Consider the following 27500-nt stretch of genomic DNA (forward strand, 5'->3'; position numbering starts at 1 on the left):
GCACGCGTGCCTTTTTTTTAACTCGTTTCACTGCCGACCTGTGCAATCCGCTCATTTTTCACAAGTGTTCTCTGTTTATGCAGTGCACGTGCAATGTGCGTGTGGGTGTGTGGGTGTGTGCCATGGTACATGGTGTGTGCGTGTGTGTGTGTCCATGTACGTGTACGTGTGTGCATGTGTACGTTTGCAGACAATCTTAGTTCACTCTTACTCGCGAGTAGTACTACAGTTGATTCTGAAGGCGTCCGCGATGAACCGATGTTTTACTATTTACATCACCGAGTCACAGCCGGACAGATCAGGGTGAGACACACACACCACACGCGCACGTACACACACACACACACACACACACACACATACATACATACATACATACATACATACATACATACATACATACATACAAGTACATACATACATACATACATACATACATACTCTTTCTCTTCTCTGTCTCTCTCTCTCTCTCTCTCTCTCTCTCTCTCTCTCTCTCTCTCTCTCTCTCTCTCTCTCTCTCTCTCTCTCCCTCTCCCTCTCCACGTACAGTTAGTTTCCTCGACTTGACCCTACAGCAGAACGTGTTGGAGAATGACACGTCTAACTCAATCCTCAATCGGGCTTCTAATTTTGTTCACTGGACCAGCTTTTCTAAAATTTAATGTGTTTGACACCAGTTTGTTTGGTATGTTTTGTTTTCGTTACTGGTGTGCAGATATCGTATGCGCGATAAGCTAAAAGAACATAGCATTCATGCTGATGTCGTGCTCGACTCTGCCATCGGGTAACTTGGTTGTGTGTTTTGTGGGTGTGCGTGTGTGTGTGTGTGTGCACGTGCGAATGTGTGTTTGTGTGGGTGTTTTTGTGGGTGTGGGTGTATGTGTGGGTGTGTGGTTGGGTGTTTTTGGTTCATTATGGCACCCACATTGCAAGTAATATGGGCAGTAACTAATTTCTTTCACTGGGATAGTCACTGAGACTGGGTAATAAGTACTAATAACGGCAAGAGTACACAGGGTGCGTAGCACCCTTGAAAACCCTGAAAGTTTTTCTTCCCCCGGGAATTCCCTCAAATCCCTCAAATTTTGTATTTTATTAGAAAATGTCCCTTGAATCCCCTGAAATTTGTTTTCCAGATCACGCGACCTGGTAGACTTCCGTACTCAGCGACTGACTGTAGATCTACATGATATGCATGGATCTACGAGTGCCAGTCCGGTCACCCGTGCTGGTCATGTGAGTCGACGGCCTCAGCGGCCAGCGCAGCTCGCGTAGATCTTTACAGTATTTTTTACATTTGAGCCTTGATCGCCATGTACGCTCGACTATCGACTGCGGTACGACGGTTCCTGACTGTAGCGAAACTGGAATCCGCCACTGCAACTGCTTTTCCGTTTTATTTGTTTGCTCTGGCCTTCAACAAGACAAAGTGTCTTCAGTTTTTTTTCGGAATGCCGAAGACGTTTTACAGAGTTGTACTTGTTCTCCGTGAGTTCCCTTCGGGAACGGATACGATAATTTACTTACTTTACTTTACTTACTTGTTATCCATGCCGAAAGGCAAGTGTGTTTTCAACGATCGCTGGTTGTCTTTGGACCCGTACAAAGACTGGCTAGTTCGCTAAGAACTTAGCGATGGAGAAGCTCGATCGTGACGGTGTCTCTACTACTTGTAGTATTTTGTTGATGATCAAATCTTCGATTATTGACATTCTGAATCAGTGAACCTCTGCTTGGCTACGGATATGTGGTGTCTAGCGACTGTATGACATCTGTGAATACCCTTGAAATGCCCCTGGAAATCCCCTGAAATTTTGTGTATATGTTGTGCTACGAACCCTGAGTACATAACCCCAAGAGTGTGCAACTGCCTGCACAACCTCTATGCAGTGCTGCGACGGCAGAACTTCACATCACGTGACATGGTTCAAAAGGTTACACTGGCAAACAGTGCGAAGTGATCACAAGAGAGTGTTACCCAAAGCTGGGTTTCGTACAACCCTGTATCAATCATGCACAGAGTGCAAATAATGTGTACGGGTTCATCACGTGATGTAAAGTTCTGCCGTCGCAGACCCCATAGCTGGAGTTGCACACTCTTGGGGGTTATGTACTCTTGATAACGGGCATACAGCTTTTTGAAGCCAAGTATAAAACCTGGGAAAGGCTGGAATCGTGACGAATTTGAAGGACTCCAAACTGGTGAGAGTTCTGTGTTTGTTTGGTCAATGATCTCTTGAACGTGTTCTGTGTTTGTTTGGTCAATGATCTCTTGAACATGTTGTAGTCTGTTATGAATGGAAGCCGAGCGAAAGGCTGGAATCGTATACAGCTTGGGGCTGTGTTTTTACGCGATTTCACTATGAAATGTGCTTGTAAGTCGGGCATGCCTGTGGGGTCATGTGACCCGGGGAAATCCCCCAGCTCTGAGCGTGAGCTCTATCGACGAATATCGTGTCTTTCTGTGCATGTGTGCTGTGTGTGTGCTGTGCTGTGTGTGTGTGTGCTGTGGATGCATGTGTGCGTGTGTGTGTGCATGTGTGTGTTTCTGTTGACCATGGCTGTAAGGTATCTAATGAGGAAGGTGGACTTGGTCATGGTGGGGGCTGAGGGAGTTTGCGCCAGTGGTGGAATCGTCAACAAGGTCAGTTCTCCAGCCCCCCCCCCCCCCCCCCCCCGATACATTTCATGTCCCGTATTTGCCCAGGCCTGTACTGCAACAGGAGTACATGGCATATAATGCAAGCCTTGCCTGTTAGTGTTAGGTAACATGTTTTCACGGTGACAGCGTGAACAAGACGAGGACACACTGTGTGGGAAAGAGACTCTACCACCAACCGGTTTATGGTTGTAGTCAGGAGCACTGTTTCCCACACAGTGCATCCTCGCCTTGTTCACGCTGTCACCGTGAAAACATGTTAACCCTTTGAGGTGCCACTGAACGCGTGAAAATACGCAATTGCAGTTCACTCCACCATTTCCACCATAACTTACGTTCTGTTTGCTTGATTTTGACAATCTAGGGCTCTTTGAAACGCTCTTTCCGCTGCCAAGAGGCCCTCGGACATTGAAATCCAATGCGATGACCGAGGCCGGCACCCTCTCTGCTGTTAGCACGTACATATCCATTCACTGTAGTTCACGTACGCACTGTTAAAACAGAGTCCCGGTCTTGCGACCCTTTGAACCTTATTGGGAAAACCCCGGTTCGGGCCCTCTTTATTCTAGGGGGTGGTTGAATTTAGAGTTTTTTTTTGCTGATGGTGTGTTGTTGTCGTTGGTCTATCAACTCATCACTTGTGCGTCACAGTTTCTCATCTCTTCATCTCTCTATTAATCCCTTGGCTCGCTTTGCCAGGTTCTTTATCGTTGTTTTTTTTCCTTTGGCATTCAGACTGTCGGTAATGCATGTTCTTGCTCCTCTAAAGTTTGGGTAATGCAGTGCCGAACGAGTGAAATCCATTGAGCATGCCAACAATTGTATCCTATTGTTTACGTATCATCCGCTCTTCTTTCTTCTGCTTGTCTTCTTATTGTCTGCGTGTATATGTTTCAGATTGGCACCTACCCGATGGCAGTCATGGCCAAGGAGTTGAACAAACCGTTTTATTGCGTAGCTGAGAGTTTTAAGTTTGTACGCTTCCTGCCACTCAGCCAGGCTGATCTTCCCACGGCTTCTTCGCAGGTTAGTGCGTTGGAACTCCACTGTGTGTGTGTGGGGGGGGGGGGGGGGGGGGGGTGTTTCATTCGGATCTTGTCCGCTATCGTTGCCACCTCCGAGAAAATCTATGGGTGCACATCCAGTGCATTTGCAGATGTGTGTGCTTCTCTTGCGACGGGCGCATACATGGTACATGGTGTGTATGCGCGCACGCGTGCATATAATATTATTTGGGGAAGAACTAGCAAATGATGGTGGCCATGTCTGCCCTTAGTTTATTTCAAAGCCTGCAATGAATGTCCGTCCGTTGGTATCTCTGCTGAATAAGCGACATGGAGACAATAGTTGTATCTTTTTCTTTTTTCACGAGTCTCATTATGTTCTGTTGCCCGTACAGTGGCAGATTTCGCGCGGTGATAAAAAAAAAAAAAAAAAAACTACATGTACATGTAAAAAAAAAAAAAAAATAGTATCAATGAGATGAGTAATATCAGCCAGGCTTGATGACTGGCTCAAGAAAATCGATCAGGAAAACTTTCATGTAGATTCACCATATTCTTGTTTTTCATAATGTCCGCCTCGTCGGTATCACTGCTGTCCGTTTCTACAGGCTGTGTGCGTTGAGGATCCGTCTCTGCCACCGTCCTCCTCCGCCAACGGCAACGTACATAACGCCGAGTGTAACGGTGTTGCCACGGCGGCCGGTACTGCCTGGGATCCGGCGCGCGTCAACGCCATTGACTACACGCCGGCGGAGTACATCACGCTGCTCTTCACCGACCTGGGCGTCCTCACGCCGTCGGCGGTCAGCGACGAGCTAATCAAGCTCTACCTCTGAGCGACAGTCGCCCACCCGCGTGCCGTGGCATCGTCGCGTGCTCTGACCTAAATTGACATGTGCTTCAAGTTCAAGCAGGGAGTAGTAAAATACTGGTAGTTTACTACTCCCTGGCTTTCCGTGTACATTGTACAGAAGTCGAACTGGTCCACTCTCTGTAGTCACATTTGCACATATCACTAGTGTACATTATGTACAGTTTCAACCGGGGAGTCGTAAAATACCGGTATTTTACGACTCCCTGGTTTCAACCTTGTCGTCGTCGTTTAATTGTTGTTTTTCTTGGTTTCTCGCTGTCTTTCTTAGACCTGTTTGTACATAGGGATGGATGCGATGCGCTATTTTTTTTTTAACTGTACGATATCATGTCTTGTCCGTCTTTTCTGCAGTCTTGTGTCAAAAACGTTGCTGTTATATTTTTTCGATTCAATTGGTGATGGTCTACCGTGTGTGGAGTCGTTTGTTTTACAGGCAAATATGACTCGTGGTTCTCTTCGCTCGATTTGCGACGCGTGGTTCTCAAGGTGTGTGTGTGCGTGTATGTGTGTGTGTGTGTGTATGTGTGTGCGCGTGGGTGTGCGTGCATGCAAGTCAGGGAGTCTTAAAATACCGGTATTTTACGACTCCCTGTCTCACACCTGCTTGCCAGCTTGGAGCAGAATATGGCCTTGTAGCCATGCGCCACATAACACACTGTACTTTGCTATGGATAGTGGCAAGAGTACATGAAAAAAGTTGTCATGTACTCTTGATAGTGGCGAGTTTCTGCTACACGGAACTATGCACCAAACTCCGTGTCAACTGCAGTGAAGTTTGACATGGATTATCCGTACGTTGCGCAGGTTCTGCTATGCGTAGCATCAAGAGTACATAAAAGGTTTATGTACTCTTGGTAGCATGCTCGAACGTCCCGCCACATGTACTCTGTGCGCTCAGTTTTCACACGGAGTCCAGCAGTAGTAACATTCCAGTCGGGTAGGTCGGCCATACAAGCCTAACACACACACACACACACACCACACACGCACACACACACACACACACCTTGCAGTCTCTCACTTTCTTAAAAAAAGGTCTAGTATTGTGGAGATTGGATATAACAACACTCCTTCGGAAGAGAACAAAATGTCACTATATTCGATCTGTCACTAAACCCAATCTTCACAAAGGACTTACTAAACGACTTGGGCAACATAATCGTGTCGCTAAACTCAATCTGCCGTTATTACTTATATCAAGTTATATGCAAGGCCGTTATATCCGATCTCCACTGTAGTAGTCGAATAGAAATTTCCAGCAGAAACCATGCACAAACAGAAGGTGCATGCGGGCAAAAGACCAAAATTCAAGATATACGCTTCGTTGTATAGAAACATTGCTAGTGGGAACCATGCAAGTGCGCAAGATGCATGTCTCTGCTATGGCAAATACACAAAATCCCGGTCTCTGCTGTTGCATACTGTCTGTCCGCCCGCACCTTTAAAGCCATGAAGGTATAATACTATTCGATTATCGAGCAAATCCATGGGCTTCATAAATGAAAAATTAATGACATTTGAAGCATGTTTTGTAAAGTTGAAGGAATAAGTACTATACTAACAAACTTACATCCCAGCAGGAAAGGTGAACAAGTGGATTTAGATTGAAATTTCTGTGTGGACTTTGACTTTTATGGCATGGCGTAGCGGGTGAGTCATTTCGCATCTAAAATACTTGTAGCTAGGAAAGCAGCGGTGCTTCGAATAATTATACGGCCATGGCTTTAAAGGCGCTGCTGACATACGGTATTTGTAAGCGGAGGTAGAATGTTATGTCCACTGCTATGCTTGCAGGTGCAGTGGCGCGCAGAAAGATTCTACGCACGATCCTGGAGGCAAGCTGGGAAAAGGGTCCACCACGTACAGACGTCGGTAAAGTGTGTTTCCAGTACGGCGACAGTTCTAGGGAGCCAGGCTCCTCAGTGACACTGTGTCCCAACAGTGCATAAGCAATACCATCAGAGAATCAGACGATGGTCGTGTGAGCGAAGGAACGAACACATGGCGAGACGTCGGCGAAACGTTTCCAGTACAGCAATTCTGGGGGGTTCCTGAGTGACACAGTATGCAAGAAAGCACAAGCGATACCAACACAGAATCAGACGGCGGTAGCGCGAGCGAGCGAAGGAACGGACGGACACATGGTTCCGCTCGTGCCCGGCGCCGCGCTCACTCGGGCGCCACGGACACCTTGGCCGCCTGCTCGCGTTTCCGCTGCAGGTAGCGCTCTCGTGCGGACAAGATGGATGTATCGTCGTTGCGCCGATCCAGCTTGGCCGCTGGGCCTTCAGCAGCCTCCTCTGCTTGGCGCTTCTTCTGCAGCTCTTCGCGGGCACGCTTCTTGGCGAGGAGTTCCTCTGCCTCCCGGTCCGCCTTGGACTTGACCTGTTCCATGGCGGCCTCGATCTCCTCAGCCTCAACCTCGGATTCGCTTTCTTCTCCGGACGATGACGACTTCTGGTCGTCGTCTCGATCATCGGCGTCGTCGGCGTCATCTTGATCAGCATGATCATCATCGTCGTCATGGTGCTGTGTTGTGCCTGCAGCTGGTGTGCGTCGCTCTGGTGCATCACCTTCTTGTTTAGATGTTGCTGCTGATGGAGTCTTCTTGGGTCCGGCTGACGGTTTTCCTTCTGTGGACTCCAGTTTGGACCACTGGCCACCGGACGACGTCTTGCGAGTGAGCAGGTTACGATAGAAGTCGTTCAGGTTTCCCTTCTGCGTGACGTCATTGGCAGCTGCGCAACACAATGAAGGAGAGAGAGAGAGAGAGAGAGAGAGAGAGAAAAAGAGAGAGAGAGAGAGAGAGAGAGAGAGAGAGAGAGAGAGAGAAAGAGAGAGTGTGTGTGAGAACAGGGAAAAACGAGCAAAAATCAAAATAAAAGGCAGTTCACGAGTGAGATATGCCAAGAAACTTGTGGTCCTAAAGAACACGGCATAGATAGAACTGAGCAACACCATTTCAAGATGAACATGTGATTTAGGTGTATTAAAATGTCGGTGTCGGGGACCTGCCAGGTTTCAGGTGTAACTTAGAAATAGGCGACTATAACATTTATTTCACCATACAGTACATGAAGGGCTCCAATTCAAAACGAGATAAATCCATTTTGTGGAAATTTCAGGAAGTGCATTTTTTCATTTTTTTTCTCTTTCGGTCTGCACTGCAGCATCAGTGACTTTTATCGCGTTTTGCAGAAGAACACAAACTTCGGACATCATTTTGACTGGGATGTATCGCATTTTGACCCGTAAAACCGACGCACAATTGTCTGTGGGGTGAAAACGAATTCTTTCGCGAAAACAAAATGCAAAAGCTCCGGTTTGGTCTTGATCGCGTTTTTGAATTGGAGCCCTTCACATACTCTGGTGCCTTTTTCAGTGTAATATAAATTTACAGTCCATTTCAAAACTATAGACGCGTACCTAGGCAAAAACCGTTATGCCAGCATCTATACCACATAAAATCTGTGATCACGTTGTGCATACATTTTTCCAAATTGGGAGTCTGTTATTATGTATATGAGAGTAATTGCGGAGCGGACCTGAGCAATATTCAGAAAACTATTCTCAAAAAGTTCCAGCCAAATTTGAAATATTTCAAAAACACTGCGCGTCTATAGTTTTGAAATGGACTGTAGGCGCCTGGTTTTTCTACCAAAATTACCGATATCAAGGTTTAAAAAAAATACACCGAAAATAACCTGTTTAACAGTACTCAGTACTCACCATCTGCAGCCTCCTTCCGCCGCGCCGCTTCCTCTGCTGCCTTCAGCTCAGCCTGTTTCTTCAAGAAGCTGAGAGACAGAACAACACACAGCAAGGAATATTTTACGAGTCTCGACTGCGGAGAATATGCGTTTACAATAGCACCGCAGGCTACAAAGTAGATCTATTTTTGTGAGGGCACTATACAGTTACGGCCATGGTGCCAGGGACGGCACCATGGCCTTTCCTGCCGCTCTGGCATGCACACGGCAGGCTGCGGTAAGGCAGGAGAACGGGCGCTGTGCTCGAGAACGATGCTGTAGCCACAGGCTGAATTTACATGCCCCTGCCACCTTGCGTGGCCCCTACAACTAATTGTTCCCGCTTGTTTTTCCTTTTCCTTGGGAGCTTGTTTTTTCCATTTTTCTAACAAAAAAACAACAACAAAAAAACAAAAAAAGCACCGCACCACAAGCTGACCTGGGAGTGATGTAGGCATCCTTGTCGCCAAACTCATCGCCCTCCTTCTCACGTTCGCGATGTGCCTGCCTCTCTTGCCGTCTCTCGTCATCTAACTTGCGGGCAGCGGCGTTCTTCAACAGCTGATGTACGTACTTTGGCTGCAGAAGGAGCAACACAAAAATCCAAGCAAACAATGATGGTCAGATCAGAGGGCATGTGTGTGTGTGTGTGTGTGTGTGTGTGCGTGTGTGCGCATGCGTGTGTGTGCGCATGCGTGCGTGTATCTGAAAGAGAGCGAGAGTGAGAGAGAGAGGGAGGGAGGGAGGGAGAGAGAGAGAGAGATAATAGAGCGTTGGTGAAAGGGAACCTCTTTGAAGGTAGGTAGAGAGGGAGGAAGACAGAAACACCTGCGACTGTCAGGAATGTTTCACAAGCACACACACTGCACTAACCTTTCTGTCCTTTGGCCCTTTCTTAGCCTCAGCAACACAATGCCTATCATTGGTCATCTTATCATATACTTCATCGTACTGGTAAACACTGGGGTCCTGTTCCAATGCTCGCGACATCACTATCTTTGCCTGTCAAGTATACATACATACATACGCACACACACGCACACACACACACACACACACACACACACACACACAGACACAAACACACACACGATACCTTACAAATCAAACATAAGAAGCTGAATAGTGGCTCTCCCTGACGATAGCTGTGCAGAAGTGATTTCTCTCCCCACAGAAGTTAGTCAGTACTTAGTAGCGAGAGCATGTTCCTCCGACAGCAGAAATACCAGACATCTGGTGTTTAGTGTACCGCGGCAGCAATAGAACGCATGCGCAATGTCATAGTGATGTCATCTGTACACACCTTCTGGACGAAATGGGTGCTTTCAAGAGACTTTTGATGCTTTCCAGATCTACAAACAGCGTGCAGCTGTCTGACAGGTACATGCATGGTACAGTCGTCCGTCCCTCTTTAATCTAGCACTTTATTAACCAGCACAATTGTCAGTGGCCAAAGTGTTCACATTGCAGCTGTAAATCAGATCTGCTAATCCAGCACCCTCCCTAATTCAGCAGAATTTCCGGTGCACAATGGCGGCGGATTACACAGGGACCACTGTACTGTGTAAGTCTTGCTTGGCAGTTTAGCCGGCATGATGCTGACTGCGTACAACGCAGCGGAGGAGAGGAGAATCGGGTAAAAGGTGTGTACACGTACATATCTTGTACAAACTTGATCCGTGTGCATACAGCGCATACATGTACCAGATGTTTGGGGCTTGTAAATCACGGATTGGAGGCAACCGTCAGAACCAATAGATGATATACCAAATAACCTGCAACTAGACTTTGGAAGGGCATTTTGCAGAGTAGTTGCTGACAAAGTTCAAAGTTGTACGGTTACCTGTGACCTGTGCTCCTGCAGAGCTAGCTCAGGGCCTACCGTGTGCACATTGTAGTATGATTTGTATGCAACTGGTGTGCAATGCCCTCTCTGGTCTAGTTGCGCGCTATTCGGCATATCATCTATTCGGGTCGCACGCCCGCATACATGAAGACGAATGGTATAACAATGCGGGCGGAGAATGCCTACCTCTCGATTGGTCGCTTTCTTGCCCGACTCTTGCAGGAGAGAACGGTTGATGGACGCCTTGATGGCGCCAGGGTTCTGTATGGCAGCAACAGCGCAAGGAAAAAAGCACCCGCGGAAAATGGCCACAGCAGCAGCACCATCACCACCACCAGCATCACCAGCAGCAACAGCAGAAGCAGCAGCAACAGCAGAAGCAGCAGCAACAGCAGAAGCAGCACACGTTTGCAATAGTCACCACCAGCTGATATAAACTCGTAAACAACGAGAGGCTTGTGATAGAGTGGTCCCATGGTAACAGGACTTGGCCAAGCATGCGCATGCTCCAAAGTTGTTGCGCAATGATGTAGTGCTCGTTGTTGTTTTGAGCCCGATTTTGATGGCGGCTGGTATGTAGTCTTTTCCTTTTTGTACTTCCCGTTTCATGTTTGTTCAGTCCTAATAATTATAATATTCCCGTCCTATCCGGTTGTGTTGCTGTGGAGTCCGGGAGGAGAGTTTTCAGTCACAAGTGGTGCCGAAACCCGTTTGCTGAACCTAGTCTTATTCGTTTTTTCTGACAGTGTTTTTGGTCGACGGCCTGTATAGTGATGGCGTCGGGTCCTCGCGTGGACAATTTGCTGCGACCTTTTCGGGGGCGCGATGATAATCTGGATGAATTCTGGCAGAAGTTCCAGGTGGTGGCAGGCATCCAGAAGCTTGAGTCGTCAGCAGCCCGGATGGCCGTACTCCCATTGTATTTGTCGGGTGATGCATTCACTGTTTGGTGTGAGATGGCCAGTGGTGATCAGAAGGACGAGGCCAAGGTAAAGCAGCGGCTCGTGGAGTCATTTTCAGTCACCCCTGCCGATGCCTACCACCAGTTTGTCAAGCGGAGGAAGCGTGCGGACGAAACTGTCGACGCCTACTTGGCGGATCTTCGGCGGCTGCAACGGCTGAGTGGACACAAGGAGGCAGCGGACGGCAAGGACCCGATCCTCTTGGAGCAGTTCCTGGTGGGGCTTCCGCCTCACTTCGCCGTGCAGCTTCGTTTGAATGCAGCCTCTCAACCTGCTGGGGCTACGGTAAGCTCAGTTGCAGCCCAGGCCCGTGCCCTTTGTGCTGCGGGCAGCTTAGTCAAGGAACCCGTTGCTGCTCTGACAGCCAGCCCTGCTCGACGACCCAGTGGCAGTTCCACCCCTAGTCGCCTCTGCTATGAGTGTCATCAGACTGGGCATTTGCGGCGCGATTGCCCGAACCGGCAGAGACGTCCTCCTGTTTGCTTTCATTGTCAGCAGCCCGGCCATGTCAAGCGTCAGTGCCCTCAGCTGAAGTCTAGTGGTGGTGCCAGTTCTTCTCAGACGCCCACTAGTACCGCCTGTGCTGCGGGCTCGGGCTCGTCGACCACGGGCAATGCCTGCCTCAGTGTCGTGGCAAGTCCCTGTTCGTCGCTGCCCAGGATTCATGTCTATAGTGAGGGCCAGGCCAGGCTGCGTGCTGCCGTGGATTCCTGCTCTAGTAAGTCCTTGATCAGCTATCGCGTTGTCTCCGAGTTGGGTGTACCCGTTCAGCTCGTAGAGTCCAACCCGCGCATTACCGCCATCGATGGGCAGGAAGTTGTGGTGTCTGGGCAAGTCCGGTTGACTGTTCATCGTGACGATGACAAAGTGCACCTGCCTGAAGTTACTGCTGATTTCCTCTGGCCAAGCATGCGCATGCTCCAAAGTTGTTGCGCAATGATGTAGTGCCCGTTGTTGTTTTGAGCCCGATTTTGATGGCGGCTGGTATGTAGTCTTTTCCTTTTTGTACTTCCCGTTTCATGTTTGTTCAGTCCTAATAATTATAATATTCCCGTCCTATCCGGTTGTGTTGCTGTGGAGTCCGGGAGGAGAGTTTTCAGTCACAGGCTGAGGGTGGACACCGGGTGAATGGAACGGATTAAGACAGCACCAGGCAGATGCTGGAGCAGGTTTCACTCTACAGTAGAGCACCCCTGAACCGGGCAGGTTGGGGTCGGGCAGGTTGGGGTCGAGCACTGCCTGTAATTCACCACAGACAGTAAAACCTGTGACTAACGACCACCCCTTGGGGGCCAGAGAAAGCAGTCTTTAGTGGCTGGTGGTCCTTAGATAGAGGTTTGCACCGCACAGCAATATATGAACGTGAGACCGTACGTGCCTGGCAAAGTGGTCGCTAGTCACGGTGGTCTTTAGTTACAGGTTTTACTGTAGTACCAGGCTGGTCGCTAGTCACGGTGGTCTTTAGTTACAGGTTTTACTGTAGTACCAGGCTGGTCGCTAGTCACGGTGGTCTTTAGTTACAGGTTTTACTGTAGTACCAGGCTGGTCGTTAGTCACGGTGGTCTTTAGTTACAGGTTTTACTGTAGTACCAGGCTGGTCGCTAGTCACGGTGGTCTTTAGTTACAGGTTTTACTGTACATACTTGGGGGCCGTCCATAATCTTTGAAACAAAACGAAAAAGTTTCGTTTATGGGTGGGCGAGTCGAGGAGAGTATCGGTATGAAAAATATTGATAGCTGAAAAATCAATCCATTTTAGCTGTCAGGTCAATATATTTTTCGTTCAGGGGGGGTCATAACTAAACTTTTTCGTTCCGTGAAAAATTGAAAATCATCGATAATGCCGGATGACCCCTTAGGGGCCATCCGTAAATATCGATAGTTTTTTCAACCCGTGAATTTTACAAAGTAACCAGGACCCACCACCCACCCCCCCCCCCCCCCCCCTACTTTTTACGGAATAAAATATTGATGACACATGTACTGTACCTACATAAATGTAGGTGGAGTCCATGGAGTCCATACACACGCAGGCATGCGCTCACCGTGTCATTCATAACTAGAGTACAGCAATGTAAAGTAGTCTGCCGTGCCATTTTCGTTAGGCCACGCTCCACATGGGAACTGTTCCAACCATTGGCGATGTAGCAATTCTTCGATGTGGAGTTCAAATAAGAGCTGGACTTGACCCGGATTAATCAGGTATTGTGATACTTCGAATAATTGTGCAATAATTATACTTGTGAATAATATCTGACAAACTTCCCTCTTTCTTTTGCTTCAAGAGTTTCGATCTCCACTACATTTTTTGGAGACAACAATCTACGTGTACGTGTGGTTCGACGCACGCAGACCCACGCACACGCAGTACTGGGCGCCAGGTCCGCGTGTCATCGATATTTTATTTACTTTGAATTTCGGCTGCACCCACCACCCAGGTACGAAAATTTCACGGATTGTAAAAACTATCGACATTTACGGACGGCCCCTTACAGCATGCAAGTAAAATCTATTCTATGCCAATCACCGTCACTAAAGTTTTCGGAGCTGTTTTTCGTTGAAAAGCGTTTTTTGTTACTCTAGATGGGTCAGAAAGGTGCCTGGTAGACGAACGTGCCCCTATTAGGGACGTCCAGATCTGGAGAGTTTCGTTAGGGGCATCCGGACCTGGGGAGATTCCCTGTACAATGTACTGGTGGACTGGTAAGGGAGATTCCCTGCGAGTGTGAGTTACCTCATCATCGCTGTCATCACCGAACGCTGAGCTGGGCTTGATCATTGGTTTCTTGACAGCCTGCTGCTTGGACTTGGGTATGATCAGGCCATATCTACACATAGTGGACATGGTGGAACAAACGACGAGCAGCATGACAAGCACACACACACACACACACACACACACACACACACACACACACAGATGCAGACACACACACACATACACGCACACACACAGATGCAGACACATAACAATTGCATACCAGATTTCCCCGATTATAAGTCGCACCCCCATTTTCAGGTTTGAGCCGTATTGTCTCGATCTATTCACTTCAGTAGCAATTCATGCTCGATCGTAAGTCGCACCCCTTTTTTACAATGAATTTTAGTGTAAAAAGGTGCGACTTATAATCGGGGAAATACAGTACATATGCAGACACATACACGCACGCACACACGCACACTCTCCTCGGGAAACCGTTTTGGAAAATTGGGCCCAAATAGCCCATATTCCGTTTCCATAATCACATTTTTTTATTATTTTTTTTATTGACTCGCGTGGAGCTGGAGAGCCAAGGATTAATTTATAAGAAGAGAAAAGGACCAAAGAGCCACACGTTGCACAAGTTAGTTTCTTAGGTCCTTTTATCTTCTTATAAATTAAAATTATTGGTGCGGCTTTGGCCGCACCTGCCGCACCGGTTCCGACGCCCCTGTGCTTACTGCCTGGTGCTCGGCTGTGCGAAGACACGCCCCTGCACGAGTACAGCGTACACTATCCTGGTGTTTGCAGGTCTAGGGCTGCACAGTGGCCGACGTGGCATTCACTCGCCTGATCGTATTTCATTAAGCAGCACTGCACAGCACTGTACACTCAAATAGCACAGCTGTACACTAGGCAGGGCAGTAGGGTACTGTAAAGCGATAAACTTTCGCGGTGCGCAAATTTAGCGTTTTCATGAATTGGGCTGGTTCACGATGAGAAAACTTCGTGATTTTATCTCTTCAGTTGGATCTGGTGCTGTATACAATCAATGCACAGAGCAGTTTCCGGCAGTTTATATTCGCGAATGTGTGATGGTCGCGAAAATAGCGAAATTTAATCTCTAGCGAAAGTTTCTCACTTTACAGTAGCTGTGTTACATGAAACGCACATCGGTGTTCCTCAATCGTTGCTTCCAGCCTGGCATGTTCTTACATTTTGGGGGTTTCCAGCCCGAGTGCTGCTCGGCAGCTTCTTAGACGCACAATGCTACTGTTTCGGGTTTGAAGACTACTAGCAGGGCCTGCTGATTTCAAAATTTCACAAACACCCTCCCGAATTCTAAACAGTTTCGCATCTTGTTGGCTACGAACTCAGGTGGTGTGGAGCGGAATAAGGCAGGCTATCCACTAACAATCATACGTTTAGGTTCTTACTTCTTCGGTGCGGCCATCCTTCTGCTGAGAATTGGAATTCCAAATAATTCCAAACACACGCGCAGTTTCCAAACGCAGTGAGATTTCAGGGGGACGACTTTTTGACAGTTGTATTTAATTTTACAATATCCACAGAGGTGTCCGCTCGATCACAAGGATAGAACAGCGTCAACTTCTATCTCATCACACTGCGAAGTTCGACAGTTGCAGGTACAGATGAACACGACGCGATCACGAACAGTACTTTCTTCTTTGAAGTCCAGATAGCAGGGAAATAGTAACTCGTACTCATAAAATAATTGTCATACTCGTCCAATGATTACCGGTATGTAACTCATGAGCTCATGAAGTCATGCGAATAAACAGTTTTCCAACAGTTTTCGAAAAAAATTGGCACGTTTTTCCCGCGTTATATTGAGTACTAAAACACCGTTTTTTTAGTACTCCATGCAGGCCGGGGCAAGGCTGGAGAGTGGAGTGGAGCCAGTGAGTGGAGGTGGGGTTGCTTCGAAGACAGAAAGAGGCCATTCTTGTCGCGACGTGGCTACGACTTCCACGGACAGTGTCCGACACCATCACACGATGGACGACAGCAACACGAGTTACAAGACAAAACAAATAAGACGGAGGTTCAACCGTAGAAAACTGGCTGAGTGTGGGATTAGTGCGATCATGAAGAGATGCTGTTGAACTCACAGATCGCCGGCGCACTGCCACACCTACAACATGGTAAATGTAACATGTCAAGCGGCTTTACTACCTAGCAGGTCAGAGAGTTCTGAAAGTTCGTGACCCCCTCATACCCTGGCGAGTGGTGGCATTCGTAGATATACCCGGAGCACCCATGTAGATCTACCCGATGAAGCCTAGAAAGTGTGAACCGTCCTCGCTGACCTCGGTGGAGCGATCAGAAACTAGATTTACATGATGTACCATGGCATTGTACTCTTACTTGGCGGACTAGTACTAGTAGGAGTCTAGTTAGCACAGGCCGCCACTGGGCTGGTAGATCTACCACCAGCGTGGAGTCGTGAACGTTCTTGTCGTGTGACGTCTGACGACCGCCTGCGCTAGGCCTAGAACAACACCCCGGCCTGGCGCAGAGTGCTCTCAGGTTCACACTCGAGCACCGAGCGTCTAGGCCTATATCCGCGCCCTCGCCGACTCCGAGCGGCTATATTGCACCGGAGAGCAAGCCAAGGAGAAACAGAAGGAAGTAATTCGAGAGCGCCAATCAACCGAAGGAAAGACTGACCGACTGACGCCGGTCAACTGTTTCCATACAACGACAAGAAGGCGACTACAGCAGACTATACGAGGGAAGAGACTTGAAGCGACACCGAACGACTAGCCATTGCTGGGTCCGTCTCTTTCAGACGAAGCCGAGCGCGAGCAAGCGTGCTCTTCACTGTCGACTTCAGCAGTTTACAGAGCGGAGCTGGAAGTTGGTCACCCGTGTTCTACTAGACCCAACTGACACGTCGACTACTATTGACATTTGTGGGGCCCACGCGGAAGCCATCCGCAGAATTACTGGAGTCTTGCGCACGGTAAGTAGACCTACCTAAGTCCTTCCAGGTTCCTTGTAGGTGCACTAAGAGTGCCTAACCATGGGGGTTTGTACTCTGGGGAATTTGCTTGTACATGACAGTACGGTTGTAGCTGGCACGACTATCCGTGCTTGTGGTGTGCCTTGTGCTCTGTCCTTGCCATGAAATGATGAAGTATCCGGGTGCAATGAGGGTCTCGCTCTCCGTAAACCTTTTGGTCTGTGCTCGCTTGTCAAGAAGCTGAACAGTCTCTAGCCTGCAAAACGGCAGTACAGTTTATCCCAACAATAGCTTTGGTGCTGCCTCGCGTTTCTTCTCCCACAATCTCCTCACTTTGTCTCTAGTCAGTGTGTTCTGCTGTCTGCTGCTTTGACAGCGACCTGATGGTCGCCATGGTCGCTGAGCGTACGGAAATGCGACCTTGCTAAAAAGTTAGTCGCTCATTTCCGTATGGTTTTTGCACCAAGCTCCGGTTTCTTAGCTAAGATCCGGACGGGACTCGGAGGCGGTTTTTGTGGCGGTCGGTTACAGATGGTGGACGCGAACTGGGCGGAAGCTTGAATGTCGCTTTGCATGCACGCACTTGACTGTTCAGTATGGATGCACCTGTGCGTTGGTGTATGCGTGATGCGTGCCTGCTGGATGCTTGCATGCGTGCATACTAAAATGGGATCACAGTCAGTGTCTGGTCTCTTCATACTCGCAGAAAGGCGTTTCTCAACAAGGCGTGAGCCCTTCTTCACATCCACAAATCTGCAACACTCCTATGCTATGGTGTTTATGATTATGTATACATGTCTTTCAGTTCATGTTCTATTCCATGTGCTGCGTCTCCCGTTGCCCACTGCAGGTGAATGCGCCTGCCCCAGGCACAGCAGCAACAGCAGCGGAACGCCACCAGTAGCAGCAGCAGCGGGGGTGTTAGCGAGCCGCGGCCGCCGGCCATGTCATCGCGATCGGGCCAGAAAGGCGGAGGTGGGGGCGGTAACAGCAGGCAGCCACCGACGTACGGCGGCAACTCGCGGACCGGATCCTCTTCCTATGCCAGCGGCAGCGGTAGCGGAGGCGGAGGAGGCGCCTCTTCCTATGCCAGCGGCAGCGGAGGCGGAGGAGGCGGCGGTAACTATTTTCACGGAAGCCGCGGCACTTCCTACAGGGGCAACGACGGCTGGACGGACCGCGGGGGCGGCGGAAGTGGCGGAAACGGTGCAAATCGGCAGCGCTCGCACGGTGGTAGCCGGCCCCGCTCCAGAGAGGGCGGCGAGAGGCAGTCGTCGTCGGGCTTTGCTCAGCGCACCGCAGACAGTCACGGGTATACGTCGTCACATAGCCGACGGGCCGCCACCACCGCCGCCGCCTCGGCAAGCAGCTCGCGGCCGCCACAGCGCTCGTCCGGGGGCAGCGGGAGTTCCGGCAGCAGTGGAGCGCGGCATCAGGACAGCGGGGCTACAGCTACGTCACACTCGCGAGATGTTTCCACTGCCTCGAGCTACGGTCCGCCGCCCCCTTCATCTACCGATACGGCCGCTACTTCATCCAGCCAACCAGTTGCAGTTTCTGCTCCGGTGGTGACTAGCGACAGTGCTCGGCAGCAAGAGCCGGATCGATTCCCCGCAACGGTTCCGGAGAGCCAGGCCGAACAGGTTCTGGCTACGCCGGTGGTGGTGCCGCAAGCGGAGGCGACGTCCCCCGTGCGTGAAGAACCATGTTCCACGACACAGAGTCGCAGCAGGTGTGAATATCCTCCCGAAACCGCAAAGCCGAAGTTGCCCACACCGCAAAAGCAGGCAGCAGCCGCCGGAGCTGTGGGTTCGCAGCAGCAGGGTGGTGGCGGCCAGCCTTACGCCTTGCTGCCCACGCCGCCGCCCAGCACCACGCACGCCGTCAAGGCATCGTCGGCGGGCATGCCTTCGTCGTCGTTGCTACCATGCCGACAGCAGCTGCCCGCCGATGCTGCCATGGTAACGGACCACCAGCAAGTCTCCAGCGTCGCATCGGTGCACCCGGTCGCTCGTCAGCAGCAAATGCTTGCGCAACTGCAGCAGCAGCAACAGCAATACGCCGCAGAGCACCAGCAGCAAGCCCAGCAGCTGCAAATGCAGTATGCGGCAGGTGCGTACAGCATGGAGTCACAGGCACAGCAACAGCAACAGCTACAGCAGCAGCAGCAGCAGCCGATGATGTACAGCGCACCGCAGCAGCAGATCACACCAGCTGCTGTACAGCCTCCGGCGGTGCAGCAGCAACAACAGCAGATGATGGCGCCGACGCCCAGCGCCTACGAGCACATGATCCAGCAGGCCAGCGGCGGCGCCGCTAACTCGCCGGCCACTTACGCCATGTGTGTCACAAGCCAGCAAGCGCAGCAGCAGAAAGCCTTCGGCGCGGGCGTCGCAAACGCTCTACCCGCGCCATTCTCGCAGGAGTACAACCAGCAGCTGGTGCTGCAGTCGTCGTCCGCCGCTCAAATCCAGCCGCACCAGCAGCAGCAGCAGCCGCCAACTCCGGTTCTGCAAGCTCCCGCCGTGACCAACCAGGTGGTCGTGCCCCTCGCCGCGGCTGCCACTCCTCCGGTCGTGGACAACAGCGGTGCCACGTATTGTCTGCAGTACTCGGCACAAGACAGCAACAAGGTTAGTTGATCAGCCTGTAATGTATACATTGAAACCTGTTTTAAGACGGCCGCTCAAGCGACCTTCAAAATGTGGTCTCCCTTGCTATATTTTACACTGTATTTAATACAGGAGTAAAACTCTCCGAACTCACCAGTCCCTGCCACTCTCGTTTACTGTCTAAAAGCAATCTGCTTGTATTGGAAAGCTCAAATGTCAATCGTGAACTAAGATTGGTCTCCTGATACGTCTTGCTTCCTGTGTACTTGTTGCTGCTGCTGCACTGCTCTGTGTTCCAGATTCAGCTTGCGCCCAACGTCATGATTGACCCGCACGTATACCAGACGGTGTACTCGGACATTTCCGGCTACCCGTTGTACTCGACCCCCGCACAGGCCACGCCGATCGTCTACCACCAGGGTGCTGCCGAGCCGCACTCCATAATGCCACCACCGCCGCCGCCACCAGTGCAGCGCCAACCGCAGCAGCCTCAGCAGCCGTCTCAGCACACCGCCGAGATGATGTGCCCGTCAGCCAACATGCCGCCCTCGCTGCAGCAGCACCACCAGCATCACCACCAGCATCAGCAGCAGCATCACCGTGGCAACGGCACTGGAAACCAACAGCAGCAGAGACCGCCGCGACCCCGCCGCCAGTCCAAGGCCAACGGAGCGACGCGCCAGCACCAGCATCAGCAGAGCCAGCAGCAGCAGCAGGTGCTTCGCGCCCCGCGCGGCCCTCGTTCCAGCTCGCACTCGTCCAGCGATGGACGAGTGTCGCGTCACTCCGTCGGTTCCGTGCACAACGGTGCTGTCGTTGCTGCTGTTGCCACGGGAACGGGAACGGCTAGCCAAGCCGAGTACCGGCCGCCGAGCCGAGGAGCTGCTGCCAGGCCGCTCATGAGCAAGCTCCGCGTGCCGGACAGCGAAGATCGTTGCAGGAGCAGTGCGGACGAGGGCGAGATGGACGCCGACAAGGAGTCGTTCATCAAGGACCTCGACGTCTTCTACAACCTGAGGGACGTGCACATCGGGTGCATCTTGCGCTTCCAGTACCTGTGCATAGTACGATGCAAGCTGACGCTTGTTGAATACTTTGCAGTTTACCTTGGTAACTGCATGGTGGCCCACTGCGCGAGCTTAGACGACCATGCGCTGGAGCATCTGGCATTCCTGCGGGCCATGGTTCCCACCGAGCAGGAGACGACCAGCCCCGACTTCTACCCGCGCTGCAAGGTGCAGCTAACGCAGATGTCGAACATGAACGGCGAGGGCAACCTCTACCGCGTCATCCCGCTCAGCATCGAGCACATGCGCGCCGTCGACGCCAGCACCACGGCACACTCGTCGCGCATGAGCAGCCGACGCTCCCTGAGCCTGATGGGCTACGTGGGTTTCAGCAGCCGCGACTCGCTGTTCAAGCTGCACGAGGACTTCAAGGACCTGACCACCAACACGCGGCCGCTGATCATGAACACCGGCCGCATCCGCCTCAAGTGCACCTGGACATCCCTGGCGTTCGCCATCTGGTGCGCCTACGGCAGCCAGTACATGGTTCCGGTGGACGTGCTGTACTATGTCGGTGCAGAGGCCGACCTGGACATTACGCCGGCAACGGACGTTCAGAAAACGCTCGTCCAGCACCTGCAGGCCATCGTGGACAGCCTGGAGCGTCGGCCGCCGACCGGCATTCACTACGTCGGCGGGTGCTTGTACAACCTGCAGCAGCCACCGCCACTCGAGGGCGGCGACGCACCGATTGTTTACTACCCCGATGAGGACAGCAGTAGCGGGCAGGTGAGTTCGCGTTGGAGCAATGCATGCACGGAAATACGCACATTTTTTGTAGGTCCTGGGGAAATTCCGCGGTTTTGTTATGCTCATGCCTGCATGGAAATACGGACATTGTAGATTGCGGGAAATCCGGGGACCTTCAAACCCAGTCTCTCTTGCCAGGTTGTCTACGTGTCCAGGATTTGACTGGAAAATATCGTTGTCCTGGTTGCTGTCGTCTTCTGGGACAGGTGGTCACCTTATCTCGAGTGGTCACCTTATTTTACTCTAGGGAATCTTAACAAAGAGGCAGATCAGGGGCATAGCTGGTTCCCTTTTAGGGGGGTGTAGGGCCGCATATGTGTAGGATGGCTGGTGCATGTCATTAATGGTCATTATGGACATGCTGAACCTAGGTCAAACATTTTTAGGGGTGCCCCCCCCCCCCCCCCCCCTTCGTGCCCGATGCGAGCTACGCGCCGGCTATGCGTTGTGTTTCTCAATGGTCATGCGAAGAAAAGTCGATATCAGTGGAATAAGCCCATTGCGCATTGCCAGATATGGAGTAATGCATGTGAAGTACGCTGGGATCAGGGATGCACTGTTCAATACCCCAGACGACCATGCCCAGTTGGCTGTGTGGGGTGTTCGCGGTACAAATGATGTCATTGCGCAACGGGCCTATTCCGACACTGCCCGGCAGAGTATACAGAGGAGCTGTGCATGAGCGTTATCTACAATTTTATGTATGCAGAGTGAGCTGCAGGCATCATCGATATCACCGCTCTGCATTCCTCCAAGCAATATATCTGGTTGGCAATGCGGTGCTCAAAGCCCGACGGGGACCACTGCGATGTCCAGCAGCAGCCGGTGCGTTGCGCCGAGCAACCTCCGTGCCAAGGTGCAGCTCGTCGGCATGAGCACGGAGCACGACGGCGTTCCCGTTCTGTTCCACGACGAAGAAACCGGCCTCTACTTCTACTTTGCCACCGCCGCCACGCCCACTGCCACGCCGCCAACGCTGCCGCAGACAAGCCAGGTCGAGGTGGTGAGTTTTGTGTGCGCGATGTGGTGCTGGTGTTTGGGGGTTGCCAAGCATGCTGTGTAGCGCTGGGGGTTGCCAACTAATGCCACGCATGCTGCTGTGTAGTGCTGAGGGTCGCTAAACATGGTATGTTGCATTGGCATTAACAAATGAGTTAAGATTTGCCAAGCGCAACAATCGTATCATGTTCAATTTGCTGAAATTCGCCGAATTTGAGCGCCTGTCGCATTTTGCTTTGCAACTCTAGGAATAGAATGTACACCGAGTTGGCAAACCTGTTTAGTGTTAGTGTGGAAATGTACTCAACACAGCCGAGCGGCCATTCAGGCAATGGCCACGAGCATATACAGGGTCGTCGGAAGGTATTTCGGGATGGTGTCATCTTAAGATAGTTTACTAGCGAGGGGGTGTATTTTATTGATTCTCTTTATTGATTCTCGGGGTACTTGGGGCAAAAAGTGGTACGGTCAATACCGTAGTGACCGTGTTTTGACGCCCCTGATATATTCCTGCTGCGTGTAGCGAGCACGTCATCTCCAGTGTTCCGGGGCTAACTCGCCCAAAGACGGATGCTGTGCGCTGAACATTCGATAGGTGCAACCGTAGAGCTCAGAAAGACTGAAATGATTTCCCAACATTTCCAACAGACAGCCCACTTCACCGGCCGTTTTTCAAGATTGACGCGTATGCACATCCTACTGCACCATACTGTATAGCGGCTGATTCTGCACGGTACTGTAGAAATCGTTACACAGAAATCGATACAATATTGAGCGTTGCGGAATGAGTCAGAATCGTTACCTTTGGTACACGTAAAACAGTCAATTTTAGTATATGCGCCACGTTAGAATAATGGCTTTTACAGTAGCGGCTGATTCTAGCCACGATGACATTCTAGCTACAGGTACATGTATTCGGGAGAGAGTACAGTCAACTTTGCTTGTGTCCTTATTCGCGAAGTGTCGTTATAGCCCAAGTCTCAATACATATACATAATTATATTACAGTTGGAAGAGACTTTGCTCGGGGCATGGAAATGCTGTCGTTATATCCGCAGTCGTTTGTTATATCCGCAGTCGTTATTTGCGAAGTTGACTGTAGTAGTAGTTGTATTTGGGAGAGAGTAGTACAGTTGAACATCGACTATCCGACCATTCGATTATCTGTAACCGTTTTTTTGGGCGCACGTGCCCTAGAGTACGCACTGTGCATGTAGTGAGCCATTCAAAAATAACGAAAATTTTGAAAAGTAAAAAGGTCGTACATGTACATGTTTCTTATCCGGAACATTTGCCTTATCTGAACACCGCCTGACAGTTGTCTGCCCAGAGGTGGTCGGATAATCGATTTTCAACTGTAGTAATAGTATGCATTTTGATACGGAAGGGCCTACAGCCCTACAGACGTTTCCGTCTTGATACTTTACAGGGGACCATAAGTAGTCTTTGCAGAGCGAACAAAAGCGGATGGATCCAAAGGAGTGTTCTTCAAGTTGTACCAGTCTGCATTCTTCATCCCATGGATACACATGCACTCGCTCTTCTCTGAAATATTGCTTAAATTCCTCAAATTCATCCTGGTTTACAAGTGTGAGGTATCGTAAACGGGAGAAGTGGGGAAAAGTTGTAGCCCATCAAAATTGTACGGTTTTACGGTTGTACAGTACACATAGGTGGTTACTGAGCCTCAAGTGGTTGTTGAGCCTCAAGTTGTACGACCGTCTGTGCGTGTGTTTCTTTGCCCAGCTGCCGCCTCCGGCTGTGGCCGCAGCACCACAGGACGCCGCCAGGTGCAGTGAACTGGACAGTGACGATAGTGACGACGGCGTGCACGTCACGGTGCAGTGTACTGCTGCCGTCGCGGACATTGCCGCCAACTACGCTAGCGGCAACGGGAGCGGTGCCGATGCGGCCGCCGCCGAATGCTCGGCAGCGGATTCCGTTGGCAAGGCGACGGGATCCGCGAATCTGGCCACTGTTGTTGTGCCCTCTACCGGCGGCGAGCAGGCCTTGGAATCCTCAACTGCTTGCCTTCTTGAACCGCGAGTGTTTAGTAGAGAATCCCGTCCGCCGGCGGACTGTGCTTGGATGGAGAAAGCCCATAGAAGTACTCTGCCCAGGCCTGTCATGCAGCGAGCTATCGAGGAGACCTCGACGGCAGTTGCCATGTCAACAACCAATGGATGCACTCCTGCAGCCACAGGCAAACTCGATCCTGAACACCTGCCGGAGAACATGCCTCTCCCGCTCAGCCCGCCCGCGTCGTCCCCGACAACGGGCACTGCCCTCGACGCCACCGTTGCAGCGGTGCCCGGTGAGCTGGTGGCTGCTGTTGCGTCGGCCGCGTCCGAAAGCGAGCCCGCTGTCACGGCGACCTCTCCGCAACCTAGCTTGGCTACAGCTTCCGCCGCCGCCGCCAACGCCACCGCCGGGGTGGTGGAGCCTGAAGCAGCTGCCGATCCCCAGCCCCAGGCACAACGGCCCAGATTCCAGCACAAAACAAGCAACGGACCGAACAGTGCGGATTCGGCCACTAGTTCGGTTTCCTTAAGCAGCAGCAGCGACAAGAGTGATGACAACGCCGACAGCGGTAATAGTCGCCCTTATGTCTCGGATCCGCCCAGTCCGCAAACCCCACCCCACGACACCAACGACAACGCCGGCGAAGCACCACGCCCCGAGAACCAGAGCGGCGGCATGGAGCTTCCCAACGACGAGAACCAGAGCGGCGGCATGGAGCTTCCCAACGACGAGAACCAGAGCGGCGGCATGGAGCTTCCCGACGACGAGAACCAGAGCGGCGGCATGGAGCTTCCCGACGACGAGAACCAGAGCGGCTGCATGGAGCTTCCCGACGACGAGAACCAGAGCGGCTGCGTGGAGCTTCCCGACGACGAGAACCAGAGCGGCTGCGTGGAGCTTCCCGACGACGAGAACCAGAGCGGCTGCGTGGAGCTTCCCGACGACGAGAAGCAGAGCGGCGGCGTGGAGCTTCCCGACGACGAGAAGCAGAGCGGCGGCGTGGAGCTTCCCGACGACGAGAAGCAGAGCGGCGGCGTGGAGCTTCCCGACGACGAGAAGCAGAGCGGCGGCGTGGAGCTTCCCGACGACGAGAAGCAGAGCGGCGGCGTGGAGCTTCCCGACGGCGAGAAGCAGAGCGGCGGCGTGGAGCTTCCCGACGGCGAGAAGCAGAGCGGCGGCGTGGAGCTTCCCGACGACGAGAAGCAGAGCGGCGGCGTGGAGCTTCCCGACGACGAGAAGCAGAGCGGCGGCGTGGAGCTTCCCAACGACGAGAAGCAGAACGGCGGCGTGGAGCTCTCCAACGACGAGAAGCAGAACGGCGGCGTGGAGCTCTCCAACGACGAGAAGCAGAACGGCGGCGTGGAGCTCCCCAACGACGAGAACCAGAGCGGCGGCGTGGAGCTCGCCAACGACGAGAACCAGAGCGGCGGCGTGGAGCTCGCCAACGACGAGAACCAGAGCGGCGGCGTGCAGCTCGCCAACGACGAGAACCAGAGCGGCGGCGTGCAGCTCGCCAACGACGAGAACCAGAGCGGCGGCGTGCAGCTCGCCAACGACGAGAACCAGAGCGGCGGCGTGCAGCTCGCCAACGACGAGAACCAGAGCGGCGGCGTGCAGCTCGCCAACGACGAGAACCAGAGCGGCGGCGTGCAGCTCGCCAACGACGAGAACCAGAGCGGCGGCGTGCAGCTCGCCAACGACGAGAACCAGAGCGGCGGCGTGCAGCTCGCCAACGACGAGAACCAGAGCGGCGGCGTGCAGCTCGCCAACGACGAGAACCAGAGCGGCGGCGTGCAGCTCGCCAACGACGAGAACCAGAGCGGCGGCGTGCAGCTCGCCAACGACGAGAACCAGAGCGGCGGCGTGCAGCTCGCCAACGACGAGAACCAGAGCGGCGGCGTGCAGCTCGCCAACGACGAGAACCAGAGCGGCGGCGTGCAGCTCGCCAACGACGAGAACCAGAGCGGCGGCGTGCAGCTCGCCAACGACGAGAACCAGAGCGGCGGCGTGCAGCTCCCCAACGACGAGAACCAGAGCGGCGGCGTGGAGCTCCCCAACGACGAGAACCAGAGCGGCAGCGTGGAGCTCCCCAACAACGAGAACCAGAACGGCAGCATGGAGCTCCCCAACGGCGAGGACCACACCGGCGGCATGGACCTTACCAACGATGGCAAGGCCGTGATCCTCGAGATTGGCCCCCAGGCTGCCTGGCCAGCCGCTCTGGAGGTGCAGTGTAACGGCACCACCGCCTAGGTAGGGGCGTAATGACGTCGTCCAGAGCAGATCGGATACGCCACAGCCACTTGCAGAATTGGCCTTATGGTAAGATGATTTGCCAGTTAAAGTGCCAGCTTGTATGGCAATGGTGCAACTGAATTTCATCTATAAACGAGAGGCTGTCGACATGCTCAGCTTTCAGAATTGGCCTCACTAGAACTTGCCATGTGATCTGGCCATGTTCCTCAAAAGACACTTTTCCGAACCAAATCAGACTATGCGGACTGTTTTTTTGCGGACAACAGGACAAATTTAACCATCTGCTGCTTAGTTTTTTTAGACAGTTTCCTCCTCGCTTTCTGAATTTGCTTTGATTTGACTGAAAAAATACACTAGGATATTTTAAAGGCTTCTCTCTACAGTTTCCTCCTCGCTTTCTGAATTTGCTTTGATTTGACTGAAAAAATACACTAGGATATTTTAAAGGCTTCTCTCTTCCTCCTTTGCAGTAGCGTCTTTCCTCCTTGCTTGTTGCATTGCCATTTTATTTTTATGTTGAGTCAACTTTCTTTTTCCCGATAGTTTTCATCTCTGCTCGTTGCATTCATCCTTCTTCCTAACCCGACTATTACATCTTCTCTCACGATCTCACGCCACTCCAATTGTTTTTGAATTTTGTGTGTAAAAGGACTATTTGAAGACAATTGTGGGCGTCTCTGCTGCTGCGGGTTGTTTGTCTGTGTGGCGCTCAGCGCCATACTACCAGGACTTGAACGCTGGTTGAGCATGTGCACTAGCCTGAAGAACACCCCGGCTCGTCCAGGAAAGATAACGGACGGGCTCTGAACTTCGAGTTTTCAAAGTGCCGTGTTGCCAGTCGAATACGTAGGCCTCGGATTTCGGTCCACGAGTTGTTCTGCAATTCTCTGTTCCTATTTTAATCCATTGCGCCCCACCGTGGCTATCACTACGGGCGGCTTATAACTACACCATCCACAGAAAATGTGAAAGTTTCCAGTACAGGCACTTACTGTGGGCGGGACTTTGAGGTG

The 27500-nt window shown here is 51.8% G+C and overlaps 3 protein-coding genes across 4 annotated transcripts in view; 2 read left to right on the plus strand and 1 right to left on the minus strand.

The window, feature by feature from the left end:
• The window catches only part of LOC135828281 (translation initiation factor eIF2B subunit alpha-like), a 13892-nt gene extending 8891 nt beyond the window's left edge, over nt 1–5001 (plus strand). The window contains exons 6-10 of the mRNA XM_065340731.1: nt 191–303; nt 716–784; nt 2569–2644; nt 3557–3685; nt 4272–5001. Coding sequence (XP_065196803.1) covers nt 191–303; nt 716–784; nt 2569–2644; nt 3557–3685; nt 4272–4499 — 615 coding nt within the window. The 3' untranslated portion in view covers nt 4500–5001. The remainder of the gene's footprint in view (nt 1–190; nt 304–715; nt 785–2568; nt 2645–3556; nt 3686–4271) is intronic.
• A 563-nt stretch (nt 5002–5564) lies between these two features.
• On the minus strand, nt 5565–15536 carry LOC135828282 (nuclear speckle splicing regulatory protein 1-like). Of its 2 annotated transcripts, XM_065340732.1 has the most exons (7): nt 15232–15536; nt 13829–13922; nt 10319–10393; nt 9160–9288; nt 8726–8865; nt 8267–8334; nt 5565–7275 (listed from the first exon to the last, which is right to left on the minus strand). In XM_065340732.1, the coding sequence occupies exons 1-7, from the start codon at nt 15246–15248 to the stop codon at nt 6707–6709; spliced, it is 1092 nt and encodes a 363-aa protein (XP_065196804.1). In that variant the 5' UTR covers nt 15249–15536; the 3' UTR covers nt 5565–6706. The 2 variants fall into 2 exon arrangements, with proteins under 2 accessions (XP_065196804.1, XP_065196805.1); XM_065340733.1 differs by lacking the exon at nt 15232–15536 and having other exon boundaries at nt 13829–13939.
• A 791-nt stretch (nt 15537–16327) lies between these two features.
• LOC135828275 (uncharacterized) lies at nt 16328–27163 on the plus strand. The gene is made up of 5 exons (XM_065340724.1): nt 16328–16781; nt 17632–19414; nt 19693–21189; nt 21920–22213; nt 23956–27163. The coding sequence occupies exons 2-5, from the start codon at nt 17636–17638 to the stop codon at nt 26482–26484; spliced, it is 6099 nt and encodes a 2032-aa protein (XP_065196796.1). The 5' UTR covers nt 16328–16781; nt 17632–17635; the 3' UTR covers nt 26485–27163.
• Nucleotides 27164–27500: the final 337 nt, after the last annotated feature.

The sequence above is a fragment of the Sycon ciliatum genome, chromosome 12, assembly GCF_964019385.1.
Source record: "Sycon ciliatum chromosome 12, ocSycCili1.1, whole genome shotgun sequence".
In the NCBI taxonomy this organism is placed as follows: Eukaryota; Metazoa; Porifera; class Calcarea; order Leucosolenida; family Sycettidae; genus Sycon; species Sycon ciliatum.

What these genes read in the sequence shown, in the direction of transcription:
- LOC135828275 (XM_065340724.1), top strand. Translation starts at nt 17,636, where the DNA reads ATGCGCCTGCCCCAGGCACAGCAGCAACAGCAGCGGAACGCCACCAGT. An exon ending in CGGCACAAGACAGCAACAAG is followed by an intron (nt 19,415 to 19,692) that starts GTTAGTTGATCA and finishes TCTGTGTTCCAG; the next exon opens with ATTCAGCTTGCGCCCAACGT. An exon ending in AGGACAGCAGTAGCGGGCAG is followed by an intron (nt 21,190 to 21,919) that starts GTGAGTTCGCGT and finishes TTATGTATGCAG; the next exon opens with AGTGAGCTGCAGGCATCATC.
- LOC135828282 (XM_065340732.1), bottom strand. An exon ending in AAGGGCCAAAGGACAGAAAG is followed by an intron (nt 8,866 to 9,159) that starts GTTAGTGCAGTG and finishes CTCCTTCTGCAG; the next exon opens with CCAAAGTACGTACATCAGCT. An exon ending in GATGCCTACATCACTCCCAG is followed by an intron (nt 8,335 to 8,725) that starts GTCAGCTTGTGG and finishes TCTGTCTCTCAG; the next exon opens with CTTCTTGAAGAAACAGGCTG.